The sequence below is a fragment of the Erythrolamprus reginae genome, chromosome 8 (assembly GCF_031021105.1).
Source record: "Erythrolamprus reginae isolate rEryReg1 chromosome 8, rEryReg1.hap1, whole genome shotgun sequence".
NCBI classification, from domain to species: domain Eukaryota; kingdom Metazoa; phylum Chordata; class Lepidosauria; order Squamata; family Dipsadidae; genus Erythrolamprus; species Erythrolamprus reginae.
The window spans coordinates 22,743,562-22,760,262 of NC_091957.1; the positions used below are offsets into that span (position 1 = coordinate 22,743,562).

Sequence of the window (16,701 nt, forward strand, 5' to 3'; positions counted from 1 at the left end):
AAAGAAACTGATTTTGTCATCTTCCAATTGTGCATCCAAACTTTCTCCCATGTGTCTAAATCTATTTCTTTGCCTATATTTCTACACCACAGTATCATACTATCTTTTAATGTTAAATCAATATTCTTGTGAGCAATCAAGTATTTGTATATTTTCCCAATTACCCTGTTTTGATTTTTAGTAATTAAACCACTTAATAGATTTTTATTTTTATTAAATATATAAAGTATACTGTCTTTCTGGTATCTAGATCTAATCTGTGCATAGTGCCACCAATCGATTTGTATCCCTTCGTCTTGTAATTTAATTCTAGTTTTTAATTTCATTTGATCATCTAACAAATCTTTATATCTTATTATTCTTGTATCCTTAATAGAATTTGGATGTATTATTGCGTCTAATGGGGCAACCCAGTCCGGAATTGTTAAGAAGTGGTTTTTCTTTATGTCTTTCCATACATCAAATAAGTATTTTCTTAGTGTATGTCTTTTAAAATAAGAATGATTTTTGTCTTTATCATACCATACAAAGGCATGCCAGCCAAGCATAAGATCATGTCCTTCTAATTTTCATGTTCTCGTATCCTCTAAGGTTATCCAATTTTTAATCCATGTTAAGGCGGCTGCCTGGTAATATAATTTCCAATTTGGGAGGGCAAAACCTCCCCTCTCTTTTATATCTTCTAACATGTTTATCTTGATTCTTGCCTTTTTGCCTTGCCATAGAAATTTTCTAACCACATTTGTTAAATTTTTTTAAAAATTTGCCCCTGGATTTATTGGGATCACTTGAAATAAAAATAAAACCTTGGGTAAGATATTCATCTTAATTTTGGCAATTCTTCCCAGAAAATATATTTTTAAGTTATTCCATATTTCTAAATCCTTTTTAATTTCATTAATTAATTTTATATAATTATCATTTTTTAATGTTATTGTTTTGGCTGTTAGCCATATTCCCAAGTACTTTACTTTTTTAACTATTTGTATTCCAGTAATACATTCTAAATTGCTTTCTTGTGATTTATTCATGTTTTTTGTTATAAATTGTGTTTTATTTTTATTTATTTTCAAACCTGCTACCTTACCATATTGTTCTATTGTCTGGATTAATCTTGGTGCTGTAACTATCGGATCTTCCATTATAAAGGTCAGATCATCTGCAAAAGCCTGGACTTTATATATCTCTTTTCCAACTGTTAACCCTTTTATCTTTAAATCTGCTCTTATTTTTATTAATAGTGTTTCTAAAGTCATAATGAACAGGAGGGGTGAAATAGGACATCCTTGTCGAACTCCTTTATTTATTTTAAACGCTTCCAATTGCTCATTATTTAATATGATTTTTGTTGTTTGTTCTGAATAGATAGCGTCTATTAAATTAACAAATTTAGGGCCAAATCTCATTTTATTTAGTTGCATTTTTATAAATGTCCAATTAACATTATCAAAAGCTTTTTGAGCATCTAAGAACATTAATGATAATGTTTTATCTGGATGTTGCTCATAATATTCTAATACATTAATAATTGTTCTAAGGTTATTTTTAATTTGTCTGCCTGGCAGGAAACCATTTTGGTCTGAGTGGATTTTACTATTTATTACCGTTTTCAACCTATCTGCATATATTGCAATAAATATTTTATAGTCTACATTTAATAATGATATTGGTCTATAGTTTTTAATTTTTTCCATTGCTGTATCCGATTTGTGAATTAAAGTTATCAAAGATTCAGACCATGATTTAGGAATTTTACCATCTAACCTGCATTCATTAAAGATTTGCAACATATTATTTCTTAATGTTTCATTTTCTATTTTATACCACTCTGCTGGGATAACGTCTGGTCCTGTGGCTTTGTTATTTTTTTGCTTCTTAATAGTTGTAAGGAGTTCTTCCATTGTTATAGGACTCTCCATCCTCTCCTGTTGTTCTTCTGTTAATTATGGTAACTCTGAACTTTCTAAATATTTAAATACTTCATCTTCCTCAATATTATCGTCTTTATACAATTCTTTAAAAAAACTTTGTACTATGTTTGCTTTTTCTTCTGTATCATATTTTATTGTTCCATCTTTGTCTTCTAATTGTTTAATTAATTTAGATTGTCTCTGTTTTCTCAGTTTATATGCTAACCATCTACCTGATTTATTGGCATGTTCAAAATATTGTTGCTTAGCTCTTTTTATTTTTTCCAGTATTTGATTTTGTTCTTCCAGTCTAATTTTATGTTTAATTAAATTCCCCCCCCCCAAATCCTTATTTTTCATATTTTGTTGTGATATAAATTCTAATTGTTTTAATTCATTCGTTAATTGTTCATATTTTCTTTTCTTTTCTTTGTTGTATTTTACTGTGTAGGATATTGTTAATCCTCTTATGTGTGCTTTAGTTGCATCCCATAAATTTTGGAGAGTAGTATCTGTATTTTTATTAATTTCAAAAAATATTTTTAATTCCTTCTCAATCCATTCTTTATATTCTTCTCTTTCAAAATATTTCTATTCATTTGCCAATTATAATGCTTTTTACTATTTCTCATATAGACTATAACTGGGTTATGATCCACCCAAGTATTAACATCTATTTCCAGCTCTTGTATATACTCTGCTGTTGTTTTGGGAGCCCACACCATATCTATTCTAGTCCAAGTTTTGTGGGGGTTTGAGTAGAAAGTATATTGCCTTCTTTGGGGATGTCTTTCCCTCCAAATATCATTCAATAGTAATTCTGCTTTCATTTTTTGAAAAGTGGAGGGTAATAAATTCTTTTTTTTCTTTTTACTATTTTTCTTCTCCCCCGAGTGGTCTAATTGCCTATTTGTTATGGCATTAAAATCTCCAATAATTAACATATTTTCCAAATTTAACTCTATAATTTTTTGATGTAATTTTTTATAAAATGCAATTTGATCATCATTTGGGGCATATATAGAAACAATAGCAAGAGGTCTAGGTTCAATATTAACCTGGACAATCAAAATTCTACCTTCGTTGTCACTAAATAATTGTTTGGAATTTATAGAACTCTCAACATACATTGCTACTCCTCTTTTCCTTTGATCTGCTAATGCAGCATACATATTTCCAATTTTAGTATTTAGCAATAAATTCCGATTACTTTTTTTAATATGTACTTCTTGAAGTATAACAATTTGAGCCTTTTGGTTCTTAATTTTAGAAAATATTTGTTTACTTTTTTTTGGTTCGTTTAGTCCATTAACATTTACTGAGAAAATTTTTAAGTCTCTCGATGTGGTCATTTATTGTACTTCTTGGTTTCCTGCTGGGATTGCTTTCTTCTGGCCCCGTGGTCCTGCTCCTCCACTTGTGCAGATGCCCCCATGGCTTCCGCCTGCATTGCTTCCAGTTCTCTTGTTAGCTGTTCCATTTCGCTTATTCCACTATTTTCATAAAAGTCTCTTGCTTGATCCAAATTCTCCAACTTGTATCTTGTTGATTTCCATGTCAGTGACAGTCCTTGTGGAATAAGCCATATTTTCTATACCTATATCTTTTCTTCTATTCTCTCCTCTATGGCCTTCATTGTGTATTATTGGACAAAAAAATAATAAAATAAAATAAAATAAAATAAAATAAAATAAAATAAAATAAAATAAAATAAAATAAAATAAAATAAAATAAAATAAAATAAAATAAAATAAAATAAAATAAAATAAAATAAAATAAAATAAAATAAAATAAAATAAAATAAAATAAAATAAAATAAAATAAAATAAAATAAAATAAAATAAAATAAAATAAAATAAAATAAAATAAAATAAAATAAAATAAAATAAAATAAAATAAAATAAAATAAAATAAAATAAAATAAAATAAAATAAAATAAAATAAAATAAAATAAAATAAAATAAAATAAAATAAAATAAAATAAAAAAATAAATAAAATAAAATAAAATAAAATAAAATAAAATAAAATAAAATAAAATAAAATAAAATAAAATAAAATAAAATAAAATAAAATAAAATAAAATAAAATAAAATAAAATAAAATAAAATAAAATAAAATAAAATAAAATAAAATAAAATAAATCATGTTTCCCCTGGTCCTTCTTTTCAGAGATACCCAGTTCCTGCAACCGTTCTTCATATGTTTAAGCCTCCAGTCCCGCAATCATCTTTGTCACTCTTTTCTGCACTTTTTCTAGAGTCTCAACATCCTTTTTGCATTGTGGCGACCAAAACTGAATGCAGTATTCCAAGTATGGCCTTACCAAGGCCTTATAAAGTGGTATTAACACTTCACATGATCTTTATTCTATCCCTCTGTTGATGCAGCCTAGAACTGTGTTGGCTTTTTTGGCAGCTGCTGCACACGGCTGGCTCCTATTTAAACAGTTATCCACCAGGACTCCAAGATCCCTCTCGTAGTTACTACTGTTGAGCAATGTACCACATAAGGTTGACTCAGCCTTCCATCCTTCCAAGGTGGGTAAAATGTGGACCCGGATTGTGGGGGCAATAGGCTGGCTCTGTTAAAAAAGTGCTATTGCTAACATGTTGTAAGCCGCCCTGAGTCTAAGGAGAAGGGCAACATAAAAATAGAATAAATAAATAAATAAATAAATAAATACATACATACATACATACATACATACATACATACATACTGTACCTGTGCATTTTGTTTTTCTTGCCTAAATGTGGAAGCTTACTTTTTTCACCCTTGAATTTCATTTTGTTAGATAGCGATAGATTTCTATTCTATTCTATTCTATTCTATTCTATTCTATTCTATTCTATTCTATACCATTCCATACCATTCCCTTCCCTTCCATTCCACTCCACTCCACTCCACTCCACTCCACTCCACTCCACTCCACTATACTCTACTATAATCTACCCTACTCCTTCATCGGAGTCATTTAAGTCATTAAACAGATGTATCTGGGGACCATTTGGACTGGGGGAAGGTAATTTCTTCTTTGATTCCCACCTACCTCTTCCCCCTGTCCTTTGTGGGCTGAGGCATCCAGTTATCCCTGCTGGCTTCTCTCCCACCTGTCTCCCCCATCCACCTCGACCAAACCCGGACATCAAGGCAAGCAATTCTCTCTCGCAAGAAAGAAAACTCATTTTATTTTTAAAATTCCAAACAAGAGAAGTAGAAATAACCTCAACCGAGCGGGAGACGAAAGGGCCCCCATCTTTAAATTGCAGGCACGGATGGGACTTGGGACATTAAGGTCCTGGGTTTTTTAGGCCTGCCTCTGTTCAGCCCTCGGAATGGATTGGAGGTCCGATGAGACCCCCGGACTTTGATTCTCTGGATGGCCAGGAGGTTCCAGATCTGCAGAAAAGTCTTTTGTTTGGTCTCAGGGATGGTCCTAAAGATAAAGATGAAGGAGACGAGGCAGAGAGGCGAGAAGAGTAGAAAGCTGTAGGACCCAATCTTGCTCTGGAAGGAAAAATTGAGCAAAAAGTGACAGCGGTCAGCATAAATTTCAATTTCAAAAAAGCGAACTATGAACTCATTGAAGCCCATCTCTTATTTTTATTTATTTAATTGGATTTGTATGCCGCCCCTCTCCAAGGACTCGGGGCGGCTCACAGCATGTGCAAAAACAGAACAATAATATGAATCCAATTAATAATACATTAAAACAATCATTAAAATTCTAGCTAAAAGAAAACCTATTAAACCAATCATTCAACAATCATATTGAAAACATTCATTGGTCAGGGGGGGGAGATCTAAGGAACCCCAGGCCTGGCGGCAAAGATGATTTTTTAAACTCTTTCGGAGGGCGAGGAGGATGGGGGCAATGCGAATCTCCGGGGGGAGCCGATTCCAGAGGGCCGGGCCCCCCACAGAGAAGGCTCTTCCCATAGATTAGATTAGATTTATTGGATTTATATGCCGCCCCTCTCCACAGATTCGGGGCGGCTCACAACAATGGTAAAAACAGTACATAGTAACAAATCTAATATTTAGCAATCTAAATTACAGTTTTAGGTTAAAAAGTCCAAAAAAGAAACCCCAATATATAAAAAACAAGCACACAATCAATCATACGCCAACATTGTTTGGTCGACGGGACCCTAAGGAGACCAACTCTATGGGACCTGAGTGGTTGCTGGGATTCGTGTGGCAGAAGGCGGTCTCGGAGATAGTCTGGTCCTATGCCATGTAGGGCTTTGTAAGTCAGAACCAACACTTTGAATTGTGCCCAGAAACAGATTGGTAGTCAATGCAGTCCACGGAGTGATGGTGAGATATGGATATTTCTTGGGAGGCCCAGGACTGCTCACACGGCTGTATTTTGGACGAGCTGAAGTTTCCGAACACTCTTCAAAGGTAGCCCCATGTAGAGAGCATTGCAGTAGTCGAAGCTCGAGGTGATAAAGTCATGAGTGACCATGATCAAAGACTTCTTGTCCAAGTAAGGCCGCAACTGGTACACCAGGTGGACCCGGGCAAACTCTATTCTCTGACTGCAACTCTACTGATGTTCTCTACAACACATTCTTGCTTGAAATGAAAATAACGTAATAATTATCAGACTTCACATACCACTAACATCTACCACAAACAGGAAAAATAAACTTCCCATCTCAATAAGAAAATTACAAACAAGAAAAAAATCTCTCTGGTGGAAAAACAAAAAAAGGACAAGTAGCCAACTTCAAAACATGATATAAAAGCATACGCAATCAAATAAAAGCAGAATGTCTCAACTACCACAGCAATCAAGAGGAAAACCTCCTGTGCACCAAATCTAATCGAGCCTTCTTCAACTTTGTCAACAACAAACTCAAGGACGCTAGACCTATCCCACCTCTCAAAGGACCCAACAACAAATAACATCACAATGATTCATCCAAAGCTAACCTCCTCAACTCATTCTTTGGATCTGTCTTTGTTAACAGTAACAGCTCATACCCAATTTCACCAATCGCATCTCAAACTCTTTCAATGACCTAACCCAAATAGACTTCACTGAAGACCGAGTTGAAAAAGCATCACATGACCTCAAACCTTCTCTATCAGTCGGACCAGCCGGTCTATGTGCTTACTTCCTAAAAAAGCTCTGTTCTGCCATAGCTGAACCATTAAACATAATTTTTGAAAAATCCTTCAGAACCAGCACACTTTCCAAGCTATGGTCAAAAGCAAGGGTCATCCCCATCTTCAAAAAAGGAGAGCCTGGTCTTGTCGATAACTACAGACCAATATCACTATGCTGCATCCCATGCAAAGTCATGGAATCAATTATAAACCAATTAATTACTCTCCACCTCGAACCTAATAATCTGCTCTCTAACAAACAATTGGGATTAAGAAAAAAACTATCCTGCAACCTGCAACTCCTCCACTGCACAAACATATGGACAATTCATCTAGATCAAGGAAAATCTAAAGATGCAATTTATATCGACTTCTGCAAAGCCTTTGATTCAGTGGTCCATGACAAACTACTCCTAAAACTCAAATCCTATGGCATCTCAGGATCCCTCCACAGCTGGATTACAGCATTCCTGTCAAACAGACAAGAAGTGGTCAAAATAGGAATTTTCTTCTATATTCTCTTCTCTTCCCTTTCCTTCCACACCACACTCCTATTCTATTCTATTCTAATCTATTCTAATCTATTCTAATCTATTTTATTCTATGCTATGCTATGCTATTCTATTCTATTCACTATTCTATTCTATTCATTAGTCTATTCTATTCATTATTCTATTCTATTCTATTCCATATTCTCTCCTCTTCCTTATTCTATTCTGTTCCTTTTGTTGTTAAGGGAAAATGGAAAATGAACTGGATGGAGGTTTTAAAAAGCAAGGTTATTTTTTTTAAAAATGCCCTCACTCTTAGTAGACTGAAAGGGTATTTTTAAAAAAATTAAGACTCAAAGGGTCAGAAGGAGAGAGATAATAATGGTCTTCAAATAGGATTAAGAAAGTTGAGTTGCCTCTTGAAAAAACGCTTTTGGGAGAATTGTAACCTGGATGACTGAAAACATTCCTGGGGATATATATTTGTGTGTGTGTATGTGTGTGTGTGTGTGTTAAGATTCACTCACCTCCACCTGAAGGACCACAACCCCAGTTACAAAATTTAGAAACCAATGGATAAAACACCCGAGGGCAAGTCCCGTTGACCTGGATGATTGAAGGAACAGTTCAGCTAGGATGATATTTGGTAATGGACCTGCAGGAGGAGGAAGAGGAGGAGGGGGAAGAGGAGGAGGGGAGGGGGTGAGGAGGAAGAGAAGAGGAAGAAGGGGGGAAAAGAAGGGGAGGGAGGAGATGAGAGGAGGGGGAAGGATAGCGGCAGGAAAAGGTGGGGGTGGGTAGGAAGAAGAGGAAGAGAAGAGGGAGAAGAGGAGGAGAGGAGGAAGAGGAAGAGAAGAGGAAGAGAAAGAGAAGAGGAAGAAGGGGAGGAGGAGGAAGGAGGGGAGGAAGAAGAGGAGAGGAGGAGGAAGAGGAGGAAAAGAAGAGAAAGAAGGGGAAGAGGAGGAGGAGAAAGAGAAGAGGAAGAAAGGAAATAAGAAGGGGGGAAAGAGGAGGAAAGGAGGAGAGGGGGAGGAAGAAGAAGAAGGGAAAGAGGAGGAAGATAAGAGGACGAATGGGAAGAAGAAGAGGAGGATTGGAAAGGAAGAAAGGGACAGGAGGAGGAAGAGAAGAGGAAGAAGGGGAAGAAGAGGAGGAGAAGGTGGTGGATAGGAGAGGAGCAGGAAGAAGGGAAAGAGGAGTAGGAAGAGAAGAGGGGGGAGAAGAGGAGGAGACAGGAGTGGGAGGAAGAAGAGAAGAGCATGAAGGGAATGAGGAGAAGGAGAGGGGAAGGTGAGGAAGGGAAGGGAGGGGGCGAAAGAGGAGGAGGAGAAGGGAGAGGAAGAAGGGAAAGAAGAAGGGGGAAAAGAGGAGGAGAGGTACAGGAGAAGGTGGGAGATGGAGAGGAAGAAGAGGAAGAAGGGGAAGAAGAGGAGGAAGAGGAGAAGAAAGAGGGGAAGAGGAGGAGAAGAAGAGGAAGAATGGGAAGAAGATGAGGAGGTGGGAGAGGAGAGGGAGAGGAAGAGGAGGAAGAAGGGAAAGATGAGGGGGAGGAAGAGGAGAGGAGGAGGAGAGGAATAAGGGGAAGAGCAGGAGGAAGGAAGGAGGAAGAAGGGGAGGAGGTGGGGTGTGGGGGGAGTTGTAGGAAGAAGAGGAAGAGAAGAGAAAGAAGGGGAGGGGAAGGTGGGAGATGGGGAGGGGATGAAAGAGGAGGAGGAAGAGGGAAAGATGGCAGTCAGAGGGGCCCACCCCCAATTATCCTCCGACTCAGTGGGTGGGGGCCCAGCCCTACCCCCTGCCCCCCAGATGAAAATGCCCTACCTGGACCTAAGACGTGTCCGATGAGGAAGATGAGCATGAAAATATACGTGACGTAAGACAGCCAGGAAATCGTCATCTGTTGGAGGAAGTTTATTGATAATTTATTTATTCAATTTGCAGGACGTGTTTCCAAAAAACACAAGAGCAATTAAAACGAACAAGGATCGTTTTAAAAAGGAGAAAACTATAAACCAAAGGTATGAACGGTGAAATCTTAATTACAGTAGCCCTCGACCTATGGCTGCAATGGAGCCCCCAAATTTATTTTTTACTTTAAAAAAATATTTTTTTATTGAAATATATACTTTAAAAACAGAACATATAAACACTTAAGACAAACAATTATACATAAACACATTATTATTATATTATAATTATTATCAATACAACACAGCAAACAAGATCACTGCTCGATTTCATATTTCATCATCATAATATTATTGTTGTTGTTGTTGTCGTCGTCATCATCATCATCATCATTACAACACAGCAGACGAGATCACTATGCTGGATTTCGTATTTCATCACCAGTCGGGCGCTTCCCAAGCACCTAGGACTGCGTGATGTTGCAGCGAATTATGTTTGCCGATCCCAGTAAAGTGGCCTTTTGCAATTGTCACACTGAGAATTGCCAGCCAACAGAGACATTCAGTAGTTAAAGAGTTAATGTGTGTTTTTCCCCTCTGATCATACCCCCTCATACATCACTCCCACAATTCATATCTTTCCTACATGTCACATCCACCTGCTTACGTAGGCAAGCATTCCAATCTGTATTCTTCTGTGTTCAGCCATGTTACAGCTGCTTATAAAGTGCCGCTCCTGGCACACTCTATTTTACTTTCTGTTTTCTAAATAAAGTTTGTTTTACTTTGATTCCTGCCTGCCGAGTACTAATTAAAAATCCATCCCTCAACATGGAAGCAGAGACGATGGTTGTTTATTTTTAAACTAATCAGGCAGAAATGCCTGCAAGAAAGATTTACAAACATGGAGACCTCGGCAGGAGATGCCTCCAAAGAAAGATTCACAACTTCAGCTCAACAGCTGCCTAGCTTCTCTCAAAACAACATTCCTGCTGGAAACACTATGCCTATTTCCAAAGCACAAGGAATTTCTTCTCAAAGAATCTTATCTCTGATTCCAGATAGAGCTCAGCAAAATGTGAGTAACAATGACGCTTCTAACAATGACTCTTTTACAAAAATTTATTGCTTGCCTGAATTAAAAGACAGTCAAACTGTCCCTGATGTTCCTAACTTCTCTGCAAAGCAAAAAGCATTTCTCTGTGAAAAACAGTGTCCTCTGAAGAATTATGCAAGCAATATTAATCCAGTGGCATTACAAAAAACAAATGTTTTGAATCTTGAGCGAAGCACACAGACTAATTTAAAATGCACTATTGAAGCCACTGAAACAGAAACAAATTCTTATCAGCAAGAAATTATGCAAAATATCCTTGGAGCTCTGCCAAAGCTTTCCGAGTCAGCTTCAAAAGAATGTCAGCCTTTCTTACAATGTATTAATATGCAAACTGCAAATGTTTTAGCAAATAATTTGAGGCTTGAAATTAATATGATGCAGAAATCTTTATTACAATTGAAGCTAGACAAGAATGCATATGATTTACCACAGCATAAGAAGGATCTTATAGACTTTTATAGTACTGATTTAATCAGAAAACAGATTAAACTTGATGAGATAACAAGCATGCAATTAATGTTTTGCCAAGGAGAAATATGTGGTTTACCAGAACAAAGGAAGAAAATGAAGTCTGTCCAAAGACAACCCAATGACATCATGCATTCCTTTGCACTCAAGGAATTAGGTGCAGCACCACCCAGTGGCCAAATTTAGAAAATACCCAGTTCAACTTATCCTCAGGAATTTGGCTAATTTCCAAGCCAGATCCAAAATGCGCCACCTGGTGGCCAAATTAAGCAACTGCACCAAAATGTTATTTTATTGCCAGAAAGCTCAGAAACGCCATCCAGTGACCATTTTAAGCAATGCAAGTCACCAGAAAATTTAGATGGCCAGAAAAATGTTGATTTGCACCAGAAGGATTTCTTTTTAGATTTCCAAATGAATAAAGAAGCTTCAGCAGAACAATTCTATACTGCAGACAAAGGTTTGTACCTCAACAGACATTTTCGCAACAAGTACCCCAACCAAGTCAAGGGGTGCAATTCTCACAGGTACAACCGCTTCAAGTTCAGAAGAAAAATGTTGATTTACGCCAAAAGGATTTCTTTTCAGATTTCCAAATAAATAAAGAAGCTTCAGCAGGACAATTCTACTCTGCAGACAAAGAAAGGTTTGTACCTCAACAGACATTTTTGCAACAAGTACCCCAACCAAGTCAAGGGGTGCAATTATCAAAGGTACAACCGCCACAAGTTCCTGCTAGTCCCGTGCAACCGGCGCAAATTCTACTTCAGTCGGCTCAGCCATTATTGGCACCACGTCCTCAACTACAGAAACAGATGCCGGCTGCAACTCGAGCAATTTTCCGCCTTGCCGCCATTAAAAGAAGAAGAAGGCATTAATTTGGAACGCAGGAGTCCCAGTAACTCCAAATCAGCTCAACGAGATTCCGGAAGCGAATCACACTCTACAATCAATACCGTGCTTCTTAAAAATGTTTCTGATTCAAATTGTGAGTACAGCACAAAACATTTATGGACTTTAGACAGCGGAGCTGCTTTTCACATTACTCACCAAAAAGAACTTTTTACTGAATTACATGAGTCTGACATAAAGGAGGTGTATGGATTCTCTAATAACCTATCCCGAGTCGAAGGAGAAGGAACTATCTACATAGATGAACTGGACCAGATGATTCCACGTGTTCTCTACATTCCAAAATCTGAAAGCAACATACTCAGCCTTCATCGCCTAAACAAAGACTTAGGCTACAAAGCTATGCTCTTGAACTATGATATCAATCTTATTAGAAATGGAACTATTGTCGCATATGCCATTCCGATTGGTGGTGTCTTCTACCTGAAGCCAAATTTTCGTTCACTGGTAGATGTAAGTATAAGCGTTCCAAACCATGAAAGCACAGGCCCAGAGAGAAAACCTGCTGCTATTATAAAATCAGAGGCTCATAAAGCCAATGAATCTCAAGGTGTTCCGCATGATGTTGCAAATGCTAAACCTGTACTAACAAATAAACCTTTTCATTCCAGGTGCATCCACCATTGGCATCGACGCTTGGGCCATGCTTCATATGATGTCTTATCCAAGATGCCCGAGTGCGTAAACGGTTTCAAAGTCGATAGTAATTGTCCTATTTATCTCGACTGTTTTGTTTGCAACAAATCTAAATCAAAAGCTTCCCCCATTGCTAAGCATGCCCTTCGTTTGTCTTCACGCATTTTTGATTTGGTTCATACCGACATTGTCGGTCCATTTCGGCCTACTAGGGGTAACAATAAGTATTTCTTAACAATTGTTGATAGTTTTTCTCGATATGGTTTTGTGTGTCTAATGAAACAAAAATCAGAGACGTTTCAGATCTTTACAGACTTTGCTGCACAGGTCTTCAATCAATTCGGTGTCCGTATCAGAAGAATCCAATGTGATCGTGGCGGTGAGTTCATGTCTCAGCGATTCCAGAACTGGATGAGACGCAAAGGACTACGGCACCAAGCTTCAGCTCCTTACACTCCAGCCCACAATGGGATTTCTGAGAGACGCCAAGGTGTTCTACAGACTACGTATCGCTGTCTCCTAGAAGACGCTGATCTCGACAATGCTTACTGGGGCGAAGCACTAAGGTATGCAAACTACCTTGTTAATCGTACTTGGAGCAGTGTTTTAAAACAAACTCCGTACTGCATGTTCTATGGGAAGAAACCCGACATTCAAAACCTTCACATTTTTGGCTCATATGCCATGGTTAGCATTCCATTGGCTCAAAGAAAGAAGGGCGGTCCAGTGGCAGAAAGACTGAGATTTATAGGTTTTGATGATAGTTCCAAGTACTACAAATTTACTGACTCTAACTACAGAGGTGTTATTTCCAATTCAGCAAAATTTGAGGAAGATACAAATTGGTCCAGAATACACAGTAATGATACTTCAGTTTATTTTCCTAAAGATGTCCAAGGTACAGCGCAACCTGATTCTCAGATAGCTGTTCCAGTTGTTCCAGTTGTTCCAGTTGTTCCAGATGTTCCAGTTGTTCCAGATGTTCCAGTTGTTCCTGATGTACAGTCTTCACCAGTCGCAGAATGTTACTAGCGATGTAAATGAAGACGGAGATGACCAAAATGAATGGACCACGGTTCTAAGACGTTCCAAGAGAACCACAAAAGGAGTTCCTCCTCAGAGATATCAAGCGCAAGTAACTCAAAAACTGTTTCCTGTTATTTGCAACAATGTTTTACTTCGTCCTGATAATTTTTATCAAATAAGACATTTACCTGAACCTGAACAAGAAAAATGGTATGATGCCATGCAAGCTGAACTTGACAGTTTAAAGAAACTTAAGGTGTACAAACACGTTGACCTCCAGACGACAAAAGAGTTATTGGTACATGATGGGTCTACAGAATTAAGCGAAAGCCAAATGGTGAGGAACTATACAAAGCAAGATTAGTAGCACAAGGCTTCTCTCAGACTTTTCCAGATGATTACACCGATACTTATTCACCTACTGTCAGAAATGAAAGTGTCAAAATCACCTTAACAACTGCCGCTGCCCTGAATTTAGAAGTTTTCCAGTTCGATGTCGAAACTGCCTATCTGAATGCTGATCTAGATGAAGAAATCTACGTGAAAGGCGTGAAATTTACACTGAAAAGCTTAGGACACATTCATGCTTACTTGGGAGTTCAGATTCAGAAAACTCAGAAGGGGTTTAGCCTCTCACAAGCAAACAAAATTGATCAACTTTTGCAACAATGCAACATGGCTGATACACGCCCATGTCGGTCTCCAATGCAGACAGACTTTTACAAGTTGACATACCAAAACAGTCCTTTGTTTAAGGACCAAACACTTTATCGCTCAGTCATTGGGTCACTGTTATACATTAGCAGTTGGACAAGACCCGACATTTCACTTAGTGTGAATTTGTTGTCACGACACGTAGGCAATGCAACTACATTTCATTGGACATGCATAAAGAGATTGCTCAGATACATGAAGCACACGATGAACATGAAGTTGTTCCTGGAACCAGAACACAACAAGTATCCTGAATTGATTTGCTATGCAGATTCTGATTGGGCGAGTGACATTGAAACTCGTCAAAGTACTTCTGGTTTTATAATGTTTTTGAATGGTTGTCCAATTTATTGGAAAGTTAGAAAGCAGAAATTTATTTCTTGTTCCTCCACTGAGTCCGAATATGCTTGTGTTTCTGACTGTTGTAATGATTTAATCAATGTTTCTGCTCTCATTAATAGTATCTGGGCTGATCCAATGAAGCCAATTGTTATTATGGAGGACAATACTTCAGTAAAATTCATTGCTGAAGCTGAATATGTGGGAGCCCGTTCACGGCACATCAACTTAAGATATAAGAATGCTAGAAAATATGTGCAACAAGGATTCGTGAAACTACAATATGTGCCTACAAATGAACAGATCGCTGACGTGCTGAATAAACAACTGCCAGCTGACCAACACGAATACCTCTCCGAGAAAATGTGCCTTATGTGAACCAATGTCCCTGATGACTACCAAATAAGGGGTGTCACGCTGAGAATTGCCAGCCAACAGAGACATTCAGTAGTTAAAGAGTTAATGTGTGTTTTTCCCCTCTGATCACACCCCCTCATACATCACTCCCACAATTCATATCTTTCCTACATGTCACATCCACCTGCTTACGTAGGCAAGCATTCCAATCTGTATTCTTCTGTGTTCAGCCATGTTACAGCTGCTTATAAAGTGCCACTCCTGGCACACTCTATTTTACTTCCTGTTTTCTAAATAAAGTTTGTTTTACTTTGATTCCTGCCTGCCGAGTACTAATTAAAAATCCATCCCTCAACAATTTTGTCAATTCCGATGGTTTTCAAATGTCCGCTGAGATCCTTTGGCACTGCACCCAGCGTGCCAAAGACCTCTGGGACCACATTATTATTATTATTATTATTATTATTATTATTATTATTATTATTATTATTGCTGCTGCTACTATTACTACTACTACTACTACTAGCTATACCCACCACGTGTTGTTGTGGCTCAGTCTGGTTTGTCTGATTTGCCGACTCTAACACGCAACATATAATTGTCCATGTGAGAAGCAATCCGTGTGTAGATCTAAATGTATGCATGTATTCGAAGGCAACATTGTGTCAAAATTTCAAAGCAATTGGCGAAGAAGGCCCCCTTTTAAGCACCTGTATGTTTTTACCTGTCACAGGTGTGACATCTATATAATATATGTTATTATATTATTATTAACTATAATATAATAATATTAACAATATTATTATATTGTTTTTTTGACGTGTTGTGAGCCAACCTGAGTCCTCGGAGAGGGGCGGCATACAAATCCAATAAATAGATAAATAATAGATAAATAGATAGATAGATAGATAGATAGATAGATAGATAGATAAATAGATAAATAGATAGATAGATGAATCAAATATAAAAACATGTGTGTATTCAAATGCAATGTTGTGTCAAAATTTCAAAGCAATCAGTGAAGAACTTTCAGAGATTTAAGATTTTGAACAAACATTTGCATTTTATTTATATAGATTAAGTACCTGTATTCCCCCCCCCTCCCGCCTCGGCTATCTCACTGGTTCATAAAATGTCAAATTTTAAGGTCCATCCAGCAGGACAACAGAGTTGCCAGAAATTATGCGATTGTGGAGGGGGCGCATCCCACGCTTTGCTATGAGTGGCCCAGTGGCCCAGAGGTGAAGCTCTTGCCTCCCAGTCAGGAGGCTGTGGATTCGATCCTAGGTAGAGGCAAATATTTCTCTCTTTGGGCACATGGAGAATATATCCGCCGAACAAGACTCCACAGCGGCGATAGGTAGAGCATCCAGCGAGTAAAACATTATGCTGGCTCCATTCAGTTGCCCAGAAATCCACCCCACAGTGGATTATTTATTTATTTATTTATTTATTGGATTTGTATGCCGCCCCTCTCCAGAGACTCGGGCCGGCTAACAGCGACAATAAAACAGTGTACAATAGTAATTTGGTATTGATGATTAAAAATCAATTAATATAAAAACCAAACATACATACATACATACCATGCATAGAATTGTAAAGGCCTAGGGGGAAAGAGGATCTCAATTCCCCCATGCCTGGCGGCAGAGGTGGGTTTTAAGTTGTTTACGAAAGGCAAGGAGGGCGGGGGCAGTTCTAATCTCTG

At 37.6% G+C, this 16,701-nt stretch overlaps 2 protein-coding genes across 2 annotated transcripts in view; one reads left to right on the forward strand and one right to left on the reverse strand.

The window, feature by feature from the left end:
- LOC139170759 (uncharacterized) overlaps nt 1-16,701 on the reverse strand; it is a 100,457-nt gene that overhangs the window by 49,797 nt on the left and 33,959 nt on the right. The window contains exons 14-15 of the mRNA XM_070758258.1: nt 9,339-9,414; nt 8,048-8,175 (exon numbers count right to left, since the gene is read on the reverse strand). Coding sequence (XP_070614359.1) covers nt 8,048-8,175; nt 9,339-9,414 — 204 coding nt within the window. The remainder of the gene's footprint in view (nt 1-8,047; nt 8,176-9,338; nt 9,415-16,701) is intronic.
- On the forward strand, nt 10,329-15,308 carry LOC139171312 (uncharacterized). Its single transcript, XM_070759419.1, has 3 exons — nt 10,329-10,502; nt 11,616-12,624; nt 14,759-15,308. The coding sequence occupies exons 1-3, from the start codon at nt 10,329-10,331 to the stop codon at nt 14,776-14,778; spliced, it is 1,203 nt and encodes a 400-aa protein (XP_070615520.1). The 3' UTR covers nt 14,779-15,308.